Source organism: Crocodylus siamensis, chromosome 6 (assembly GCF_052110815.1).
Source record: "Crocodylus siamensis isolate JL-2025a chromosome 6, ASM5211081v1, whole genome shotgun sequence".
In the NCBI taxonomy this organism is placed as follows: Eukaryota; Metazoa; Chordata; order Crocodylia; family Crocodylidae; genus Crocodylus; species Crocodylus siamensis.
Window position 1 is genome coordinate 4,240,515 of NC_143400.1, and position 22,729 is coordinate 4,263,243.

General features: G+C 55.9%; 1 protein-coding gene across 3 annotated transcripts; it reads right to left on the bottom strand.

The window, feature by feature from the left end:
* Positions 1-1,611: 1,611 nt before the first annotated feature.
* On the bottom strand, positions 1,612-22,170 carry NAA40 (N-alpha-acetyltransferase 40, NatD catalytic subunit). 3 transcript variants are annotated; one of them, XM_090055164.1, is made up of 9 exons: positions 22,113-22,170; positions 17,041-17,136; positions 16,853-16,905; positions 14,045-14,140; positions 12,953-13,111; positions 10,669-10,752; positions 7,821-7,898; positions 2,390-5,417; positions 1,612-1,834 (listed from the first exon to the last, which is right to left on the bottom strand). In XM_090055164.1, exons 1-8 carry the CDS (start codon positions 22,116-22,118, stop codon positions 5,276-5,278), a joined length of 714 nt encoding a protein of 237 aa, XP_089911290.1. In that variant the 5' UTR covers positions 22,119-22,170; the 3' UTR covers positions 1,612-1,834; positions 2,390-5,275. The 3 variants fall into 3 exon arrangements, with proteins under 3 accessions (XP_089911290.1, XP_089911291.1, XP_089911293.1); XM_090055165.1 differs by having other exon boundaries at positions 2,321-5,417; XM_090055167.1 differs by lacking the exon at positions 22,113-22,170 and adding an exon at positions 18,684-18,824.
* Between the last annotated feature and the right edge of the window lie 559 nt (positions 22,171-22,729).

Consider the following 22,729-nt stretch of genomic DNA (forward strand, 5'->3'; position numbering starts at 1 on the left):
GGGACAGCATCCCCAGCCCATGGGGGGGTGGGGGGCAAGAGGGGTCCAGCTGGGGGCACTGGGATCTCCCCTGCCTAGAGCCAAGAGCACAGGGGATGTGGGACAGTCTCTGTACCTAGACCCCTCCTCCCCCTGCCCAGGAGGCCTGTAGCTATCCCACAATGCCCAGCAGCAAGCCCCATTCCAGTCATGCAAAGGATTATGGGATACCAGCCCACAATGCTCTCCCCTCTTAGTCCCCCAGCCTAGAGACGGGTGGATTGCATGGGGCATTAACAGCCCCTCCCCAGGCACATTAAATACCCCACAGGGTCAGACAAGACAGGCCCTACTCACCCACCCCCAAGCCCCACCTCTGTGGGTCCAGAGCTGTCCCAGCTATTTATCCAGCCCCCCCCAGCCAATCTGCAGCCAGGCTGCAGCTTCCAGCTAATAGGAAGTGAGGACACACCCCCTCCATTGAGCCAGCAAGCCATTGGCCCAGCTGTTGGCTCCACCCATGCAGGAGGCAGGGGGTGGGGTGTCTGCTATATACAGGGGCCACCCCAGGCTTCCCTGGAACAGGGGCTGATTGCAGGGGCCCCTGGGCCCTGACCTGCCTGGTGAGCCAGGGTGCATTTGTGCCTCAGTTTCCCCTCCTGCCCTTCACCCATCTGAGCTGGGAGCTTCTTTGGGGCAAGGCCTGGCTCTTACCCAGCCTGGGGGATTTGTGCTGCACAATCCCAGCCTGGGTGCTCAGAGGGGCCTCATCCCAGTGCCCCCCACCTCCCCACCAAGACCTCTGACACCCTCCACTCTTGTACCCTCCTCTGGTGGTAGTGGTTGTGGGGCCAAGATCCCCCAGGACCAGCTCCCCCCAACTCAAGGCCTCTGGAGACACCCACATCCCACCTCCCCCCAGAGGGGCAGGACACTGCAGCCACTTCTGGGGTGGAACTGCCTTCTACAACAGGAGGTAAAAGCACAAAGCCCATTGGGGACAGGACTGAAGGGATTGGTGCTTGATGCCCCCCCAGCTCGGGGCAAGGGGCAAAAGCCAGGCCCTAGGCCCAACATCCAAAAGTCTAGCAAGAATCATCTGAGGCACTGCTGTCCCCACCTGAGGGGGGCTAGTGAAACCCCCACCAAGGACTGAGCTGAAGGGGGAGCCCCTTCCCTCCTCCCAGCAGAGGGGCACAGACAATGGAGAGGGTCTGAGCTACTGCCCAAGCCCCACCCCCTTCCCACCACAGGGGGAAAGACCCCAGCCCCACCTCAACCCCAAGAGGGGTGGGGGGGGCAGAAGCAGGACTGCAGCCTGATGCCCAGGATGGGGCAGCCCCATCATCCACACTCCCTGTGCTCACTCACCCCCCCACCCGGAGCAGCATCCCTTAGGGCCAGTATGGAGGGACCCAGGCCTCTCACCCCCGGCAGTTAGAGGTGCAGGACCCTACAACAGGGGGTTCTTTTAACAGCTTTAGGCCCCCAGTCCCCAATTCCCCTGTCCCAGCATCAGGAACCCCCAGGGCCCGTAGCCTCCACAGCAGAAGACCCCGGGTCCTCTCCCCTGTGCAGAGACCCCAGCCCCCCCAGCGGCACAGGACACCAGAGAAGCACAGCAGGCCGAGCTCAGCAAGGAAGGGGTTTATTGTAACAGCGGGAAGCCATGCAGGCAGGGGGCTCCTTGGTCCCTCAGTGCTGGAGCAGAGGTAGCTTGGCCCAGGGTGGGGGGGAGGCAGCAGGGTCTGGCCCCGGCTCAGTCACGCTTCTTGTAGCTCTCCAGGTGGGCCAGGATCCAGCCGGCCGGGACCAGGAAGGACAGGAAGAAGGTGCCCAGGCCAATGGCACTCTCCTGGGGACAGAGAGCAAAGGTCAGGGGTCAAGGGCAGCGGTGGCAGCCCCCCCTTACACCCCGAGCAATCAGTCACCGACTCCCAGCCCCCTCTACCCCCACAGCAGCGCCCGCCCCCCCGCACCGCAGCCCTGCCCCTCCTCCGCAAGGTCACCAGGAGCCGCAGTGCAGGGGCTGCGGGATCCGTGTCTGCAATGCAGGGCTGGACCAATGCAGGGGAGGGGGCGGGGCCAATGCCCCAGCTCCCCCCCCTCCCATTTAAAGAGACAGACCACCCCATCCCCACACTTAAAGGCACAGGCGCCCCCTTTCCTGCAGCGCCCCATATTTAAAGGGACTTCCCAACAGGACCCCCCCCAAACCCTTCCCACCCCTCCATTTGAAGGGCATGCACATCCCCCCCAGCCCCGCATTTAAAGGCACAACCCCCCCTTACCAGACGACCCCCCATGTTTAAAGGCACAGCCCCCCGCTCCAGCCCCCCACCTCGCTATCTAAAGGCACAGCCTCCCCCAATTTCCAGGAAGAGCCCGCGTGCCCTGTCCCCCAGCGAACCGGGGTGGTTATCCCGGGGTCCCCCTGACCAGGGCGCTGAGCGGGGCCGGGCCCGGGCCCGGGGCGGCGGAGGAGGCGGCGCGGGGCGCGGGCGCGGGCGCAGGGCGGCGGGCGCGGAGCATGGCGCGGGCGGCGGCGGGCGCGGACACAGGCAGCGGCATGTCGACACCTAGCGCCGGAAATAACGGAATGAGGGGGAGCGGCAGCACCGGAAATAAATAGCTAAGGGTACCGGAAGTGGGCGGCTGGGAGTCCCTCCGTCACTTCCTGGGAGGTCCCGCCCGCCCCTGAGCTTCAGCCCGGCGTTCGGAGAGGGCGTGGCGTCATTTCCGGGGAAAGGAGCCCCGCCCATGCAGCAGGTTCACGGGGGGTGCGGGGCCGGGCTCCCCGGTGGGGAGAGAAGCGCGCGAGGTCCTGCCCCCCGCATCCCCCCCAATAACTCTCCGGCTCCAGGCGTTGAACAAAGTGTCGGTTTATTTCGACCGTACAAAGAAACTGAGAAGGTACCAAAAAAAAAAAAAAAAGGACAGGAACTGCCCGGGGGAGGGGGGGTGTAGGGCCCCCAGGGCCGGATCCGACCTGCAGAGCTGGGGGGGCCCGAGGGGCGGGGCCCCGGGGGTTAGCTGCTAACCTGGGGGCACAGTGCTCTACGGGGGTCTCCGGCCCGGACGGACTCCCCACTGCCGCCCGGCCCGCTGGTGGAGCGCAGGAGACACGTCCTTGGGGTGGGGGGCCCACTTCAACTGACCGCCCCCCTCGGCTACGGTACGAGCTCGCTCCGATGACCGAGACTTGGCGGAAGAGCAGGGAGGGGAAGGATCGGAGGTCTCCCCGGCTCGGTAGATGCCGGAGAAAGGCAGGGCCGGGCTTGGAGGAGCCCTTTGATTGGCGGGGGGGTGGGGCGGGGAGCCGTCACCAGGCACCCGATCCTCTTGGGCTGATGATGTCACCAGAGGCCGAGCCGGTCCTGGGGAGAGGGCAGATGGGAGACGGGTCCCAGTGGGCAGCAGGTGGAGAAATTCCCCCACAGCTGATTTTTGGCCCAGGGCAGCACTGGCAACACGCCACTGGCGCCCGCTGGCTACTGGATCTTGCTCACTTGGATGCAGCGTGCTTGGGCCTCCGGGCAAAGCCACCAGCTTGCAGGGTGTAGACAGAGACACCCCAGGGGGCGGGAACGCGCCATGTCCAGCTGCACAACGCGACTCTCCCGTCGTGCAGGAGGGACCTCGCCCGCTTGGGACCCGTGGCCGGGAAGCTCTGGGGATGCCAAGCCCTGGGGTCTGTCATGCTGGGCGATTCCCCAGCCTGGAAACGGCTCCAACAGGATGCGCTAAAAACTCCTCCCCTGGGTCTGTGCCCTCTGGAGTGCTCCTTGAAGTCACACGGGGCGGGGGGGGGGGGGGATCAATGGAGATTCAGCTCCATCGAGATGAGTCATCTTGGGAGGGAGTGGGGAAGCCAGGGAGAGGCTTCAGGGGCACTGCAGTGTCCATCAGGCTGCTGGCCCAAGAGCTTGATGGGGGCATCAGAAGAGGAGGAAGATACTGGGGGGTGGAAGTCAACCCCTTGCTTGGAGAGGGGCAGCAGGCCAGAGGACAGGTTCGTCCCATGTAGGAGCTGGGGGAGCCGGCAGCCACAGCTGGAGATTCAACGGGGGCTTCTGAAATCCGCCTTGGCCCCCTGACCCAAGAAAGACGGTAAGGGGAACCGGTGATAGGTCCACCCCTGTGGGAGCCGGGTGAAGGGGGAAGAACAGGCCCATGAGCAGGTACAGAGGGCCTGGGAAGGGATGGGAGAGATTACAGCGAGGCCCAGGGGACTTGGGAGCATGATTCCCGTGGGGAAGGGAGTGCCAGGCTTGGCTGGAGGTGCTGAACTGGGCACCTCATTGGCCCATCAGGGCCTGGTCCCCAGGGCACAGGAGGGAGGAGTGACAATGGGCCAAGAGGTCCATCCTGCAGGGATGCAGCAGCCAGGTGCGGTGTGACACCCATGAATATAGGTCCTATCTCTAAGGACTCCTTTGGTACCACTTGGCTGGGGGCATGGATGGATGAAAATGCCAGCTGCCTACATGCAGCCCTGGAAACCCCCATCCCAGTGACTCCAGTGGGGCAACTGGATGATCAGAAATGAAGGAAACCTCCAGCTCAGCCAGGCAGCATGGAGGAGAGGGGTATTTGGGGCTGGGAGGGAAATATTTTTTGCAAGCAGCTGCATAAAAAGGAGTCCTGGGGTGGGTTCCCTCTTGGGGAGAAAGGCCCTCACATCCAAGGGCTGGACCTGACCTGCTTGCCGCATGCGAGGCCCCTTGCTTCATGCCTGCGTCTGCCAGGGTTAGAGGGATGAAGGCACCAGCCTCTGCTGGAAGATGATGAGTGCCCCAACCCCAGCCTGGCCTTACCTACCGCAGTCCGGGCCTGGCTGCCAACAGGAAATGACGTTGAAAAGGGGCTGCCTCCCCACAGGACACAAGGTCAGCCATGCTTGCTGGAAAATGCCCCTCCCCCCTTTTAAAAGGGGCCAAATGAGACAAGAAGTTGCATCTCCAGGGCCAGGAGGCTGCTGGGTGCTTCTGCCCCGACAAAGGCAGGGCCCTGGACTCGGGGGCCAGCAACGGACGAGCCTCGAGGCTTTTCTTAGCATTGCTGGGGCTTGGATCTCCGCTGGGGTCCAGGGAGCATGTGCCAGGTGGGAGAAGGGGGGCAGGAGCTGCCAGGAATTAACAGGGCTACGTTACCCTCAGATCCAGTCCGCCTGGGCCCAGTGGTTCTCCCGAAGTCCTGGTACTGAGCTGGGAAGAATCCAGAGAGGAGGGCAGGCGGTGGCTGGGCCCAGCTTTGGAGGGGGGTGGGAAGGAAGGGGAGGGCAAAGGGCCAGGGCTCAGTGGCAGCAGCCCCCACAGTGGCCACCGGCGTGGGGGTGCTGGCTTTCCCCGAATTTGGTTCTGCGGCTGAGGATCTCGTAGGAGCAGTCATCCCCACAGCAGCCAGACATGCTGGGAGAGGTGTCGTCGATGTCGAACCTGCCGGGCAGAGAAACCTCGGGGTTGGGGGTGGGAATCACTGCCTGGCCCCAGCAGCCTGAAGGGGGGCACTTAGCATGGGTTATCCAGACCCTCTCCCAGTCCTGATTGCCCCCCACACCTCTCAGAATCAATCAGGATTTAGAGGATCACACACATCCCACATTACCCCTAGCTGCAGTAAATCCCTGCCTCCTCAACCCCGGGATCTGATGAGCTTGGAGTCTCCAGAAGTGTTGCCAGTGCCCCAGAACTGGCTGCAGTTTGGAGGCCACATGTGGTTTGTAAGAACGTGAGAGCTGCCATGGACTGGGTCACACTGTAGGTCCATCTTGCCGAGTCTCCTGGGTCTCACCAGGGCAGCGAGCAGAAACTGAAAGGGACAGTGACCTGGGTCTGACCAGGGTGTTCTCCACTGTTCCTCTCACTCACAGCCTCCAGTGTTTAAGGTCTAGGAAGCTCTGATTCGGAGGCCGTGCCCCTCATGCACGTAACGTTTTGTTCAATATCATCATCAGCAACCTGGAATATGGCACAGAGTGCACCCTCAGCAAGCTTGCAGATGACACCAAGCTAGGGGAGGGGGGGGAAGTAGGTCTGCTAGAGGGTAGGGCTAGGATTCAGAGAGACCTTGACCAAGAAGATCAGGCCAAAAGAAATCTCATGAGGTTCAAGAAGGACAAATGCAAAGTCCTGCACTTAGAACAGAACAATCCCATGCACCTGGACAGGCTAAAAAGGACCCGGGGGTGACAGTGGGCAAAGAACTGAAAAGGAGCCAGCAGTGTGCCCTTGTTGCCAAGAAGGCTAATGGCATCCTGGGCTGCATTAGTAAGAGCATTACCAGCAGGGCAAGGGCAGCGATTCTTCCCCTTTACTCAGCACTGGGGAGGCCACATCTGGAGTCCTGTGTCCAGTTTTGGGCCCTCCACTACAGAAAGGGTGTGGACAAGTTGGAAAGAGTCCAGTGGAGGGCAATGAAAATGGTTTGGGGCACATGACTAGCGAGGAGAGGCTGAGGGAACTGTCTGGAGAAATGAAGATTATGTGGGGACTGAATAGCAGCCTTCAGTTCCCTGCAGGGTGGCTCCAAAGAGGCTGCAGCTGGACTGTTCTCAGTGGGGGCAGATGACAGGACAAGGAGCAGTGGGCTCAGGCTGCAGCCAGGGGAGCTGAGGTTGGATATTAGGAAAAACTGTCTCACCAGGAGAGTGGTAAAACACAAGAACAGGTTACCTAGAGTGGTGGTGCAGTCTCCATCCTTTAGGGATTTGAAGACCCAGGTAGACAAAGCTTTGGCTGGGATGATGTAGTTGGGGCTGGTCCTGCTTTGAGCAGGCGTTGGCCTAGATGTGACCTCCTGAGGTCCCGTCCAGCCCTCGTTTTCTATGATTCTATAATAGTTACAAATACCCCTTTCCTCCAAGAATGTGCCCGATCCCTTCTTGAATCTGGCTAAACTCTCCACTTCCACCACATCTGGTGGCAATGAGTCTCACACTAATTACACTGGGAGACAAAGAACTTCCTTTTGTCAGTTTTAAACTGACGACCTACTAGTTTCGTGTTGTGACCCCTGATCCTTGTGTGGAGGGAGACAGTCAATAGTAAACCCTTGTCTTGCGAGAGATCAAGTACAGACAGACAAATTCTTGTCTGGTGAGGGAGAGCCAATAATAAATCCCTACCAACTTCTTTGCCATTTAGTATTTTGTAAACCATCTCACGTCCCCTCTCAAGCATCCCTTTTCTAAACAGAACAGGCCTGGCCTCATTAGTCTCTCCTCATGTGGAAGCCCCTCCATGCTGCTCGTCGTCCGTGCTGCCCTTCTCTGGACCTTCTCTAGTTCTTTTATAAGAAACAGGCTTGTGCCTGGGTCCGTTTGAGGGGTGCCTGCTGCTATGGAAATGCGGTGTCCTAGCTAGGGTGGCGGACCACCCCCTCTGGCTCTCAGCAAAGATCCCCCACAGAGCCAGAGCTGCTTAAAAGATTGCAGCTTCTTTACATTGAGATAGATCTCATGGGGGGTCTCTGTCACACAGCCCCTTCACTATATGTGAAACAGAGCAATTTGTCAGCTTGGGGGAAAAGATGCTGTGAGCTCATACAAGATCCAGGGGAAGGAACCAGTCCTGGCCCTGGCACGTAGGGGATGGGGAAGTGGAAAGACTCAAAAACCCACCTCTCTATCCCGCCAGTAAGCAGGGGAGACGAAGGTGCCAGCTCACTTGGGCTCCTTTACCACCACCCAATTCCCAGTCAGCCTAGACTACCGGCCCCCAGGACTTTCCCCCTTGGTGGGATGTTGCCACCGTGCTGAAAGACAGGCGTGCGAACAACAGGTTAAGGTGAGGACAACCTAATGAGCCAAGCCCCCCACTTCCACCCCGCAGACTCCTTACTGTAACGCCTCTCTGAAGAACTGGTAGGCGCCGTGGTTGTGTTTGAAGACTGTGAGCATGACTTTCTTCATCTGTGTGCTGCGGAGCAAGAGAAAGGGGCAGCTGAGATGGGGGAGCTGGGGCTTCAAGGCCCCAAATACCCTCTCCCAGGTGAAGGAGTGAGCTTCAGGGTAGAGGGAAAAGAAATCGTGTGGTAGAAGGTTACAGACTCAGAGACAGGGACACGGGGGGAGTGGATGCCTGTGGAGATCAGGTCAGGAGCCAGCTTTGCTGCAGTAACAGATGCTGCTGGGTAGAAGGCCAGGGAAACGGGTGATGGGGAATGCTGGGAGCTAGAGGCTACGGAGAAAGTCCTCTTTTAAAAGGCGTCCTCTCCCCTTTCATATGTGGAAACTGTTTCCCCCCTCCTTCGGACTAGCAGAACTCATCCCCAAGGGGGCTGGACTCGAGAGATCTCTGAGGCACCAGCCTCTGGATTACACAGATCTGATTTCAGCATGCAAAGGCTAACACCAAATCCAAGGAGGTTTATTTAAGTGCAGCAATTCTCCACCTTGAGACCTGAGGCCTCTCTTGAAAAAGGCCAGGCCTTCATTTACAGTTGTTGGGTTTTTTTTGACTACAGAGACATACTATAGCAGTTCTTCTGTCGCAAAGGGTTCAGGACATGACATGACAGGGCAGAAGGCTTTTAATGCTATGTATTCCTTTTGGAAATCTCTGGGTTTAGCAGGTGAACCATGTTTGCACACCTAATGGTACTGATATTTGGCACCCTTGAAAGGATCTCAAGGCACCCCAAGGTGCTATGGCACCATGGTTTATGTTCTTACATGATAGATCTTAAGTGATAGGTCCTAATGTTTTCATGTGATAAATGTTATGTTCTTATATGATACATCTTATGTTCTTATGTGATGGGTCTTATGTTCTTAAATTATTCTATTAATGCCTATTGAACAGAATGATTGGAGACGTCTCCTCTGGAGTCCCTGTACCAATTACTGTGGATGCCTCTGGGGGTACTGAAGAGGGGATGGATCGCTGTACTCTAGAGAGAGCTGGTTCAGTGCCCTCTCTCTATAGCACCAACTTCTGCCACTGTTGGAGATGGGATACAAGGCTGGATGGACTGCCGGTCTGACTCAGCGTGGCATTTCTTATACTCAAGGCACCCTGATAGACTCAAAAGATGCCAGCTTTTTGCTTTCACTTGACTATCAAAAAATATATATTACAGAGCAAGTCTTCTGTTGCAAAGAGCCTCAGAAAACCCACAGCAGGGCTAGACACTTTTAACACAAGGGATTCCTGTTTGAAACCTCTGGGTCTATCAGTTGAATTGCATGTACACACCTAAGGGTGCTAACACTGGTGGCACCCTTGAAAGGATCACAAGAGACCCTGGGGTGCCACAGCACTCTAGTTTATATTCTTATGCGACTGATCTATTAATGGCTATTGAACAGAATGCATGGAGATGTTTGTTTCCTCTGCTGTGTCTACACCTACACAGGTAGATGCCAGGGAAGGTGCTGAAGGGGATGGATCACTCTAGAGACACTGGGTTCAACACTCCCCTTTTGTAGCATGAACTTCTGCTAGTGTCAGAGATGGGATACTGGGCTCAACGTGGCCCTTCCTAAGTTTTTATGTGGCCCCTTAGTTGAGAAGCACTGAGTCAGAGAAACAAGGTGATGTAGAAAATAACAAGGCAGAGGGAAAGCCTTGAACACCTGCTGCCAGGCTCAGGAAGAAGTCAACGGACTTTGTCAGTTTCAGTCTTGTTACTGGTCAGTTTCACTTCCCGGCTCCCCCAGGCAAGGCCAGAGGATCAAAGAAAGACAAAGGGGTCCTCACTGCAGTTAAGTCCATGCCCGTGCCTACGGTCTTGTCTACACTTGTTTCATTAAGCTGGCTACATCAGCTCCAGAACTTCTGAGACCCAAACATGCAGGCACAAAGATCCCCTCTAGTCCACAGCTGTCCACCTTGGCTGACTTATACAGGAGGAGGTCCCATCCAGCCCTACTTCTCTATGATTCTAACCTCCATCCATTCTGCTCCATGTCTTTCATCAGAGCTGCTAAAAGCAAGTGAGGTTTTGTTATGCCCCCGAGATGTGGATGGATCCTCCCTCGGTGGAATGAGCTAGGATCTAACTGGAGATTTAGTAGTGGCAGCTGCAAGGAAATCTAGTGTGGTTTTCAGATCCAGGGCTGAGGAATCTGTTCTTTGCAGACACACACTGTTCTCTTATGCGGGCACTGTGGACACAGCCACAAATATATTTTTTAGCGGTGGGGGGGAATGGATGGACAGGTCAAACTGATCTGGATCTGGGACCCAAACACAGAGGCAGCAGGTTGAGGGTAAATGGTCATTGGTGGGGGAAGGTATATAGCACAGCTCACTTGCCCTGTCCCAAACTCCTGACTTCCCCTGGGGGCCCAGTGTGAAAGGGCTCCACAGGCTGGATTCAGCTGTACTGTTGCCACCCCGGCTCTCAACTAACAGATCGCTGCTGATGCTGTCAAGTTGGACTGCTTGCATGTGCCTGGACTGGGGCAGCAGGGGTGAGGAGAGATCCCAGGGGAACAGACAAATGCTCCAAATGCTACAACAGAGTTCCGGGAAGACAGACGTGCAGCCATCGTGACTTTTCCACCCCCTTACTGGTGCCTCCTGTGTGATCCCAGGTTAGGATCATACAGTGTCAGAGCCGAAGGCTGTCAGATCACTGTATCCACAGCCCAAAACACACCAATCAGGGCCCCAGACTCCCCTGTGACTGAAGGTAGAGGAACTGTTGAGGATTTATGAGAAGTCTCGGCTTTTTCCTACTCACCTATTTGCCATAAGCTGCAGGATCTGTATAAGGAATTTGCCCAGACCTTTCCGCCGGACTTTGCTTTCCAGCTGCACTTCGTAGCTGAAGGGGGGGAAGGAGAAAACCAAGGGGAATTTCAAAGGCTAATAACATGCAATGTCTGCCTGTGGGCATGGGGGTACGCAAGGGACCTGCCCAGGGGCAAATCTGGGGGGGCGGATAGAAGGGGATTGCAGTGATTCCTGCTCTACCCAAGCTTTAAAACCAACTGCCAGGGAGGGGCAGCAGCATTTCTATCCAGGCAGTGCTGAGAATCAACTGACTTCATGGCTCATTATCATCTCCCTATTCCTGCCATTCTTTTGACTCCACAGGAGTCAAGCCTCTCTCCTAGTTAAGGGCCTTGAAATTCCACTAATCAAGCTAACCTTTCTTCTGCAACATTGACATGTTTTACCCATTCCTGGGAATGTTTCTCTTCTATTTTGCAGCCCTACAGATTGCTTTTAGCTCTAGCTAAACACTTTAACTCTGGTGCAATCATGTTAACTAAGTTGTAAAAGTGACTGATAGTGAAGTACTGGAGGTGATATCAGAGATACTCAAGAAGGCGAGATTGTGTTTTATAAATTGGAATGAGAGACATACATTTAACTATAACAGCGACAGAACTAGCGACACATCCTTTGGCTACTTTGACCTTTTTTGCCTCGTTTGTTGTGGTTTTTTAAAACTTTAGAGCAAATTCTAATAGTTATATATACAAATATATATAAATATAACATATATATTAATATATATATTTTATTAATATAAAAATGGAATTTTCTAGATTAATAATACATGCATACATACATAGCCAAGGCTTGGTCTTCCCCGGTCTTAAAAACTTCCAAAAATAAAGATTCCAGAAATATAAATATATTTTGATATGGTACACACACACACACACACACACACACACACACACACACACACACACACACACACACACACACACACACACACACACACACACACACGAAAAAAAGAGTTGGTTTATATTAGCCAGCTATATAAATCTAGCAAATGCCTGTGAGTGCGTGCGTGCGTGTGTGTGTAATAAAATATTAACATGTGAATAATTATCCATATATATAGCTAAATCTAGCAAATGCCAATAGTTTATTTATGAATCTATGTATATAAATAAATTAATATATTGCCAATGATATATGAGGTATACAAATCTAGCAAATTTCAATAGATGTAACTATAAATAGGTAGATAAATATAATATATAGTAATATATTATTAATTTTGTATATGGAATGCAATATTTATACATACATAAATTAATATATCCATAATTTAAGACAATTCCAATAGTTGTATTTGCATACTGCCAGCCCCCTACCATATTAGTAAAGCATCTACTTTAGGGGCAGGCAATTATTTAGGGTGGAGGGCCACTTACTGAGTTTTGGCAAGCCATGGAGGGCTGCATGACAGGCCGCCAGGAGCAGATTAATATTAATTTTCTAAAATTTTTAGGTGCTCTGCGGGCCAGATAGAATGGCCTGGAGGGCCCCATCTGGCCCCCGGGCTGCATTTTGCCCACCCCGATTGAGTTTCTCCTTAACTGGACAAAAGCTATGTGCTGTCCCCCATGGGTCAATGTGCCACACCATCTGTACCTGCCCCTCTTTTCAAAACCCTAGATGTGCCCATGGACCCACCTCATCCTGGCATTGCTTATCCATGCAACGCTTCTGCTCCAGAGAGGGTGAGATGCCACTTTTTTCCGTGCCCAGAGGAAATACCCATTTCTTCAAGGAAACTCCAACTCCACAGACCCATCCCACCGCACCCCATGGTCCCCAAACCTTAGGGTGGTTGGAGCAAGACTGGAAGAAGTTTCCTGCCTAATGGGGCCTTGGCAAATCTCCATCTGGCCAGACGGGTGGGGAGAATTGGGTGACTGGGTCTGGAGAAGACTGAGGGGGGTGAAGATTTGATCACAGTCTTTACCCTTTAAACCCCTAACGCAGGGGTCTACAGAAGATGGAGACGTACGACCCTCTGTGGCTACAAGGGCTGAGATGGCAGCAGGGGAAACTGAGGCTGGGGATGGGAAAGGACTTTCTGGCCTGGCGTGGGACAGACTGCCCAGAGAGGTGTGAGTCTCCATCCTTAGACACAGCTAGGCTGGGCTTGGTGTACTGCTGTCCCAACCAGATTTGATAAAACACCTTCCCCTCCCTCCCCTCCATGCTGGCTGGGGAGCCAGGACACCTGGGTTCTCTGCCTAGCTGCCACCTACCAGTACAGCACTTCGTCCCCACACTCCACATCAAAGCGGAAGTGGGAGAAGGCGACAGGGACGGAGCTCTTCTCCCAGGCAATGAGGTACCAGGCACGGTCATCCGTAAGCTCTTCCCGCTTCTCCCGGTCCTTCCAGCCCCACTCACTCTGCTCATACCTGTGTAAGGTGGAGGGGGCTGCTCAGGGAAAGCCACGAGCTCCCACGCTGCAGACCCAAGGGGGAGGGGTCTGGAGGGGACCACTCACTCAGACCTCCTGGATAATGCAGGCCCCATGCCCACACCTCTGCCTCCGAACCTCCAAATGATATAAGGTCAGACAGATCACCAATCTGACCCAACAGAGCACCGTCAATGTCATGGGAGGGGGCACAAATTAGACAAGGATCCCCTTCCTGTCTGATGAGCTGCTCTGCTCTCTACTGCTGTGCTCCCTGTCTGATCCATTGCTCGGCTCTCTACTTACTGCTTAATTGGCTACTCTGAACTCTGCTTAATTGGACACACAGCTCTCTATCCTACCCTATTTGCCACTGTGCTCCCTGCCCAATCTGTTGCTCTGTTCTCTACTCCCTGCCTTGCCTGGTGCTGTGTTCTCCATGCAATCTGCTGCTCTGCTCCCCACTTGCTGTTCTATCTGCTGCTGTGCTCCCTGCTCCCAATCCACTCTGTGCCCTATCTGCTGCTCTGCTTCTTGCCAGATCTGCTGCTTTACTCCTTGCCTGATCTGTTACTCTGCTCTCCCCTGCCTGATTTGCTGCTGTGCCCCCTGCCCAATCCATAGCCCCACTCTACTTGCTGACCTATCTGCCCTTGGGCTCCCGGCTCCCAACCTGACCTCTTTGCCATGTTAGTCATTCCTGGCCTACATACTCATGCACTCACAACCGAGGCCAGAGGCTGAGGCTTGACCTGGGGGACCTCAGGGCAGAGTAAAGGAGATGGAGCCCGCAACCCCTAGTTCCCCCTTGTGTCCATTGTTAAGATGTTTTCCTGGCAGAGAAGGACAGGACTCTGCTCGGCTCTTCCCACAGGGAGCCCTGCCCCACACTCCAATTCCCCTGCTGGCTGCTCCCCTGGCCCAAACTCACAGGGTTTGCATGTTGGTTTTGGTCAGCTCGAAAGCCCAGTCAACGGTTGCCTGGTCCAGGCCTGAGACCTTCTTGCACTCGATGGAGACATTGAGGCTGTGGGGAAAGAGTGCAAAGACATCAGTGGGGAGCAGCAATCAGAGCTAGAAGCATGGGGACTGACCTGACCCCATACTCTTGCCCCATCAGCCACTCTGCTTTCTGTTTTCTCCCCTGTGCCTCGTGCCCCATCCACTACTCTACTTCCTGCTCCCTGACCTGCATCCCCTGTCCCGTTGACTTCTGCACCCTGGGGGAGAATCACTGTGCTAAATCTCAACCCACTCATTATCTTTCGGGTTTGCTGTATTAGGCACATTATGTTACCCCTGTAATAAGGTCTTATGGTAGCAGTTGACCAGGCCCCCCATAAAAACAAGGTGTGAGTGAGTGACAGCAGCTGTGCAGCTTAAAGAGACTAGAGCAGGGACATCACAGCAAATGACTGGATTGGGAACCCAGGGGTCCTGAGCTGGGGTGGATCTGCAGGGGGGAGAGAGGGGGGTAGTGCAGTGGCATGGCCACAAACCCCCACCTTTCCCACCATGCCCCTGGAGTGGCAGCCAGCCATTTGCGTCTCAAAGGAAGCAAATCTTTCCCCACATCCTTCCCTCCATGCTGCTTCCCCTCCATTACCACTTCCCTGCCTGCCACTGCAGGGGAGCTCCTGCCTGCCCCAACTGATCCACAAAGGGGACCGTGCTCATGCTCAGCCCTGTTCCCCCTCCCTGTCTGTTCCCTCCAAGCAGGGGCACATACAGGGCACGGGGGTGCCTTGATGGACTTGCCCCCACCCTTTTATTCCTCGTCCCCCAAACTTTAAAGCCAACTGTCTGGCAGTGGCAGCAACATTTCTATCCACAGAGCAGCGAGAGAATCAGCTCATATCATAGTTTCATGGTTAGTAGAGTCGGAAGGGACCTGAGCAGATCATCAAGTCTGACCCCCTGCCATGGGCAGGAAAGAGTGCTGGGGTCAAACACCCCTGGCTAGGTGATTGTCTTTTAAAGGCCTCCAGGGTAGGAACAAACACCACTTCCCTTGTAACTTGGTTCCAGATCCTAGCTGCCTTGACTGCGAAGTAGCGCCTCCTGATATTTAGCCTGAATCTACTCTCAGTCAACGTATGGCCATCCTTCCTTGTTATTCCCAGCAACAATCATGTTACAATTCACTGAATTCCTCCTAATTCCTTCACCCCACAAGAGTTAACAACCCTCTCTCCAATGATCTGGATCTTCCACCCATCAAGCTACCCTTTGTTCTGCAGCTCTGCTGTCTGCAAGCTGCTCCTGGTCATGCAGCTCCTAGTTTGCAGCCCTGCAGCTTGTTCTGAACTCATTCCGATGACGTCTTATTTGTTTCTGCTTCCATCTTCAACTGAATGATACAGCCCTAGGCCCCTAGCATGTCAATAAAGCATCTAGTTCATTTTCATTTGGAGAAAAAAAAAAGAAGTTGTTTCAGATATGATTATGGGCCTCACCATCCTTATGCCCCCATCCCATGCCCCTGGGTGTTCCCTACTAGCCCAGGAGGGGGAAAGTGAACCCCTGGCCACAGTCCCCCCTGCAGCCCAGTTGGAGAGGGCAGAAGCAACTTTCTTTCCCAGACAGCATGTGGCAGGCAGGAGAAAGTGGATGGACCATTGCCTTGAACCCAGGGCCTCAGCCTGCCTGGCATGGCTGCTCATCTCAGTCTGCCATCTCCTCAGTAGAGCATTAGGGCAGATACAGGCAGTCAGAACCCTCCAGCTGGGCCTTGCTACACACCCACACTGGAGTGGCTAGCCAGAGTCAGCTGACCTTTACCCCTTGCAGTATAAACCCCTGACCCAGTCAGGAGGGGTCCAAGCAACAAGGCTCAACCTTGTACCTAAGCCACTGCACCCTCGGCTTGTGCCTCTCCTGGCGCTCTGATGGATTCCTGACCTGGCTTGCATGTGGGCCCTGTATCTGGCCCAGCTCTTTGGCTGCCCGACTCTACTCTGGTTTGATCTCCTGATATCTGACCTAGCTGGCCTCCTGACCCTGTGCCTTGCCCGACCATCTGGATCTCTGACTCAGTTCCCCTGAGAGAGGCGATGTGTAGGGGCTGCACACGCCCCCCGCCCCCCCCCCCCCCCCGAGAGTGCTGGTGCACCCTCCTGACAGCAGCTTTCCCTGCTCAGGTGATGGGCAGGCAAAAGCACTGGTGCCCCCGCCGCCCACCCACCCCGAAAACACCAGCTGAGGAGTGAGAGCACCAGGAGAAGCAATCCCTGTGGTCCCCTCACAGTTGATTGCGCCAACTGGAAGTGGGGAGGTTCTCCTGCAGCCAATTGTGCTAGTAGTCCCATGCTGGCGTGATCAGCCGCAGGGGGACACCCTCCCTGGTTGCTGACTGGCCACCGGGGGGCAAGTGCCCCCCCCGATTCAGGAGGCTCCAGTCACCCATATCTCCTGGCTTTCCTACACTTGGACTCTGTACACGCCCCATAGATCTTGGCTACTTCTGCTGACCCTCAGTGATGCCCAGACCTGGCCGCCCACAGCCCAGATGACAGTGAGACATGGAGAGGGGAAAAGTCTCTGAGCATGGAGGTGGATGCTTACCTTCTTTGGGACTTAAGTCCTTGGCTGCAGCTCTTGCAGCATTGTCTGCTTGCCCAGGGGTGGGGGGAGGCTGGGAGCAGGGGAGTGCACCCTCCACTTTGTAAAACCCCACATTGTTTTCTGGCCCAAAGCCCTGGCCTCCCCATGAGGAATAAATCAAGTGGTGTAGGCTCACCCATTGCGGTCATATTTCTTGAACACTGGAAAGGCTTCTAGGGGGTCTCCAAGCTGCAAGGAGATGGGGGAAGAAGAAATAACAGCATTAATAACGAGAATAAGCCAAGTAAGCTCTCGTCTGAGCTGTCTGCTGGGCAGGAGAGGCTGAACAGAGAGAGCAGGGCAGAGCCAGTAGTAAGTATTTACTTTATTGGCTGCTTCCACCTTGGCGCAGACAGCATCCATGGCGGCCCGTTCCTCCAGCCGTTTCTGCTTCTTCTCCTTGGCTTTGCTGGACTTCCTCTGGAAGAAAGGACACGAATTTATAGCAGAAGGTTCCTCACCTGGAACACAAGAGCTCAAGGGAGGAACAGAGGAATAGCTGCTGTCAGTGACCAGCTTGGACAAACTACATGTCCCAGAATGCACAGCTCCAAGAGCCTATAGCGTCCATCAGAGCACTGCCTTCTGGGACACAGAGTTTTCAGAGGCCTCCTTGGAACCTGTTTGATTGAACGCCAAGGTGTATTTTTGGCCAGCACAGAACCACAGCACAGTGCCGCGTTGTTCAGCACTAGCTCGAGTCATGAAACGCAACACCACAGAAATCCAGAGAGGGCACAGGGAAGCCGCAATACAGCTACCTTCCAATCCAAAAACATCCATCCCCAGGTAAGGGGCTGGGGAATTTTTGCCCTACTCACCCACCAAATATTTTATACTGGTTTTACATCTGCACTATAAGCTGGGGTAGAAACGCCGCATTCGTAGAATTAGAGAGAAGTCAGGCTGGAAGGGAGGTCCAGAGATCATTTAGTTCAGGGGTGGGCAATTATTTGGGCTGGAGGACCACTTAGGGAATTTTGGTGACTTGTCGCAGGCTGGGTCAGCATTTCCACCCATTGCTGTGTCCCACTCCCCACAGCCCAAAGCAGCTTATCACAACTCCCTAAATGGGTCTGCCTCAAGGCCCAGAGATCCTAAGGCCTGCATGGAGACAGGCCTGCACGAGTGGGATGCGCTCTGCCATGCAGACGGGATGGTGCTGCAGGCAGGGAGGAATGGCATTCAGGAACAGGATGGGATTGCAGGGTGGTGACAGCGCAGGCCAGGACCCAGGGCAGAGCCGCAATCTGCTCCCCACAGACCCCTGCCTGTAGAACTGGTGCTCGTCACAGGGACGTGCAGAGAACAGATTGTGGCTCTGCTCTGGGCCCCAGCCCCACATGGGCACTGCACCATGAGCCCATCCGTAGCCCCACTTGCTTCTGGAGGTTGCTTCCCACCCGCCCACGGCCCCATTCCATCTGCCTGGCCAAGCACATCCTGGTTGTGTGGGTCCTGGGCCAGCCTCAGTGGAGACCCTGCCTGCCCACTCCATCTGGTGCCCTTGGCAGTGGGTGCGGGACGGATGAGCCAGGAAGCCCAGACAGCAGGGCTGGATCCAGCAGCAGCTGCAACACTGGCAGTGGCAGTGCTGCTGGGGCTGCCAGGAAGGAAGTCCAGCCTTTGTGCTGCTCCAGCTCCGCTGCGTGCCCAGGGGCAGCAGGAACAGCTGCACAAGCCATGGCATGGGCTGCTCCTTGTGCCTAGGCTGGGTGGGGCCAAGGAACCCACCACAGGCCAGATAAAACCCCTTGGTGGGCTGAATCCGGCCCATGAGCCATATTTTTGCCCATTCCGATCTAGTCCAATCCCTTGTGTAAGACAGGACCATCCCTATCCAAACCACCCCATATATCCGGTTTGCTTCCACCAATCCTCAAAAACCAGACTATGGACTCAAGACATACGCAATTTCATTGCAAAGAGACCCAGGCAAGCATCCCAGGATCAAAGAAACCACTTGCCTGTCCCGGTGTGACCCAGGGAGGGAGAATTCACAGGCATGTGCTAGAGCCTCGGATGCTTTTAGCCATGGAAATTGCCTCTCCTGGCATGTTTGTGAATCACTTGCCGGGTGCTGCTTTGATAGGCAGGGCTAAGCGGGGATGAATGGCAGAAAGCCTCTCCCGGCAGCCCCGGGCATCTCCGGAGAGGCTGGATTTGCTGCGCCGGGTCCCAGGAAAAAAGGAGGAAAGCAAACAGTGACATCTGGCAGGAGACAGCAAGGCAGTTAGCGCATCTGTCGCTGGGTTTATGAAGGCGGCTGCCTGCAGGGCGGATATTTTGCGCTCCAATCTCAGCCCCTAAAGAGCTGAACATGCCAGTTAATCATGCAGGTTGCAGTGTCAACACCAGGGCAGCCTGCTAAGTCCTTTCCAACCACCCAAAGCAGAGAGAGCTCAGATTGGGGGCAAGCCAAAGGCTATTCTGCAACGAATCCCGATTCAAAGCCTGCCTCAGCCGGGGCTGTAAGATCTCCGAGCTGACAAAGACTCGATAAGAGGCCCCGAGTTCAAATCAGGACGCCGGCGCTGCAGACACGTGGTTGGCAAGTATGCTGGGCTGCTGGGGAGCAGGGAAGGACGGGTGTCAGGGGTGAGTTACAGAAACCGTGGTGGCAGGGTGATCTCCTGGCATGGATTACTCTGCGAGGAAACATTTCCCATCCCTAGTGGGGAGGCAGCTGGACTCTCCACACTGAGAACTGAGTACTTCAGCTCTCTCCTGGAATCTATGTCTCTTCACCCCTGACCAATCCTTTGAAAGCCCAGGGCAACTGCAGGCTCTTGTGCTCATTAACAGTGCTGGTTAGGCATAAGGGAGGGGGAGGTCTGATGTGGTGGGATCAGATAGGACCCAAGCATCTTGATGGCTTGTTTTAAGTCATTAGGCTCCACCACCCTCCAAAAACCCAGGCACGCTGTGTCTGCCTACCCCAAACCTCTGACAACCAGATAAGACCCAGGAGTCCTGACGGCCCATCCTAACCCACTAGGACCCAGCACCCTCTGGGAACCCAGGAGTCCCGTCTCTGTAGCCTAACCCTCTCTGAGAATCATAGAAAACAAGGGTTGGACGGGACCTCAGGAGGTCGCATCTAGTCCAACCCTCTGCTCAAAGCAGGACCAGCCCCAACTAGACTATCCCAGCCAGGGCTTTTTGTACCCAGGTCTTAAATACCTCCAAGGACGAAGACTCCTGCACCTCTCTAGGTAACCCATTCCAGTTCTTCACCACTCTCCTAGAGAGAGTTTTTGCTAGCATCTAACCTGAACTTCTCTTGCTGGAACCTGAGTCCATTGCTCCTTGTTCTGTCACCCGCCACCTCAGAGGTCAGTCCAGCTCCACCCTCTTTGGAGCCACCCTGCAGGGAGGGGAAGGTTGCTATCAAATCCCCCTTCAGCTGTCTCTTCTGCAGACGAAACAAGCCCATTTCCCTCAGCCTTTCCTCACAAATCACGTGCCCCAGGCCCCCAACCATTTCCACTGCTTTCTGCTGGATTCTCTCCAATTTCTCCACATCCTTTCTGTAGTGGGGGCCCAAAATTGGACACTGGACTCCAGATGTGGCCTCCCCAGTGCTGAATAGAGGGGAAGAATCACTGCCTTCAACCTGCTGGCAACGCTCCTACTCATGCAGCCCAGGATGCCATTAGCCTTCTCAGCAACAAGGGCACACTGCTGGCTCCTATGCAGCTTCTTGTCCACTGTGACCCCCAGGTCCTTTCCTGCAGAGCTGCTGCTTAGCCAGTCGGTTCCTGGCCTGTAGTAGTCAGGTAGGACCCAGGTGTCCCGATGTCCTGTCTTAACCCATCAGCCCACACCACCCTCCAAGAACCCACAGGTCCTGTCTCCCTCTCTGAGAGCCAGGGACCGGACCCAAGTGTCCTGTGATGTCTTGCGCTACCCCACCAGGCCCCGCCACCCCCTCTAAAGCCCGGAGACCAGCCCCTCAAGGCCACATCCTAACCTCCGGGACACACACGAAGCACCAGGCAGCTCAGATCACAGGCAGAAAGACTGCAGCTCAAAGGCAACCCAGTCAGCAGTTTATTTTGGGCACTGCTCTAAGAACCAAAGCCCAGGGAACATGAGGACTCTGGTGGGAAAGTTTATTTGAAGAGGTTTCCCACTCCTGAGAGCTCCATATACTTTTAAACAGACTCCAGATGGGGCCATGCTGATGCCCCTGTTAAGACTAAAACCTGGTAGTCCCTGGCTCTAGGGTCTTGGCCCTCTGCTCAGGGTCAGCCCCGCTGCTATACTGGGGGCCAGGAAAGAAGCTGAACCCTTCCAGCTGAACTGGCACGAACTGGGGGGGGATCCTGACTTCCTCTGCAGGGGCATGGACCCTGCCTGGGCTTCTGCTTTGCATCGAGACACAGGGAACAAACTAGAAGTTAAACATCTCACCAAAACTCACCACTCAGCCATCTCCACACGGGCCCGATGCCCACAACAGCCCTCACAGACCACAGGGGACACAAGCCCTTCTCCTGAATCCACCCGAGCGCAGCCCGATTCCCTGGCAGGGGCGTTCAGGAGCAAACTCTTGTTGCAAAGCAAGAACCACCAACCGGACAGGTGCATTTCCATTCGATGGCGTGCCTCCCAAGCCAGCTGCGGTGTAAGGCAGCTGAGACGGCTATAAGCAGGGCCCTGTTTGGGTTTAAACCCAGCCCCAAGGCCCAAAGCTGCTTATTCAGATCTCAAGCAAATGCACCGCAGGCTCCAAGTACACAAATTCGGCCGTGACCTTCGTCTTCAAGCCCTCAAATTCTCCCATGTAAAGCTCTGAGCCAGCACCTCCCGGGTGGGGTTTATGCGAGTGCAACCACATTGCTCACTGCTGGGACATCATTGTGCCACCCTGGCGTACCAGGAAAGGACCCCTGAGCCGTGCAGCACCAAGGCTATACCAGCACCCGCTGGGGGGCACCGCTGGTGTAAGCAGAGGGACGGCAGGCCAGCGGGTGGGACCGCATCATCTTACACCCGGGGAGCTGCCCCGGGGATGCCTGTGGGGGCAGGGAAGGATCTGTGGCCCCCAACACCGGGCCGGGGTGGCATCTGTGTCAACAAAGGAGATCAAGGCAGGCCTCGCTGCGGTGTTAGAGCAGGGAAACTGAGGCGGAGAGCAGGAAAAGGGGCAGAGACTGAGGCTGTGAGGAAAGCAACCCCCCGGCTTCAGACCTGCCCCTGGGACCTGGGGGGGCTGCCTGGAGCCAGGCGTCCCGCTGCCCAGCGCCCATCTGTAACCCCGAACCCGAGCCGTCCCGCGGACGCCTGCGCCCCGACACCCCAACGCCAGGCGGTCCCCCAGCCCTGGGACCCCTCCCCCGCCGCCCCTGCACGCCCCGGGACCCCCGCAGCCCCCTCCCCCCCGCACTCACCCCCATGACGGCGGCGCTCGTGGACCCGCGGGCGGGGGGGGGGGCCTGGGGGGGGGAGGAGGGTGGGGGGGCCGGCACGAGCGAGCGAGCGAGCGGCGCACGCACTGCGCCTGCGCCGAGCGGGCGGGGAGGGAGCGCCGCCCCGCCACTGCGCAGAAGCGGGGGAAGCCCAGCGCACGCGCCTGGGGCGGGTGGGAAGGAGCAGCGGCTTCTCTTTTGCGCAGGCGCAGAGGCGAGGCGGGAAAAGTTGGGGCGGGAGCCAACAGCCGAGCTCGCCCCCAGCCGTCGGCGCGAAGCGAGCCCGGTGCTGATTGACTGATGGGGGCTTGGAGAGGGGAGGGGCGGGGCCTGGCCATGCCTGCCCTCTCTCCATCCTGTGACCTTTGACCCACCTGGCACCAGGCCCCTCCTCCCATGAGCCTGGCTCCTGGCCTCTTAACATGACCTGACCTTTGACCCTGTGGCCCCTGACCTGGCCTAATAGTGCCTGACCCCCAAAGCTCCTTGTCTGGCCCTGTGGCCCTGCTCCTGACCCCACCTGTGGTCCTAACCATGCCCTCTGACCTGACCCCAAGGCCCAGAGCTGACCCTGTGACCTTGACCAAATACTCTCCCTA

Excerpts from the sequence above, each read along its gene's own strand:
- NAA40 (XM_090055164.1), bottom strand. Across the intron at positions 16,906-17,040 it reads AGGTGGAAGCAGCCAATAAA|CTTGGAGACCCCCTAGAAGC; the intron begins GTAAATACTTAC and ends ATCTCCTTGCAG. Across the intron at positions 14,141-16,852 it reads AAGAAATATGACCGCAATGG|CCTCAATGTCTCCATCGAGT; the intron begins GTGAGCCTACAC and ends CTTTCCCCACAG.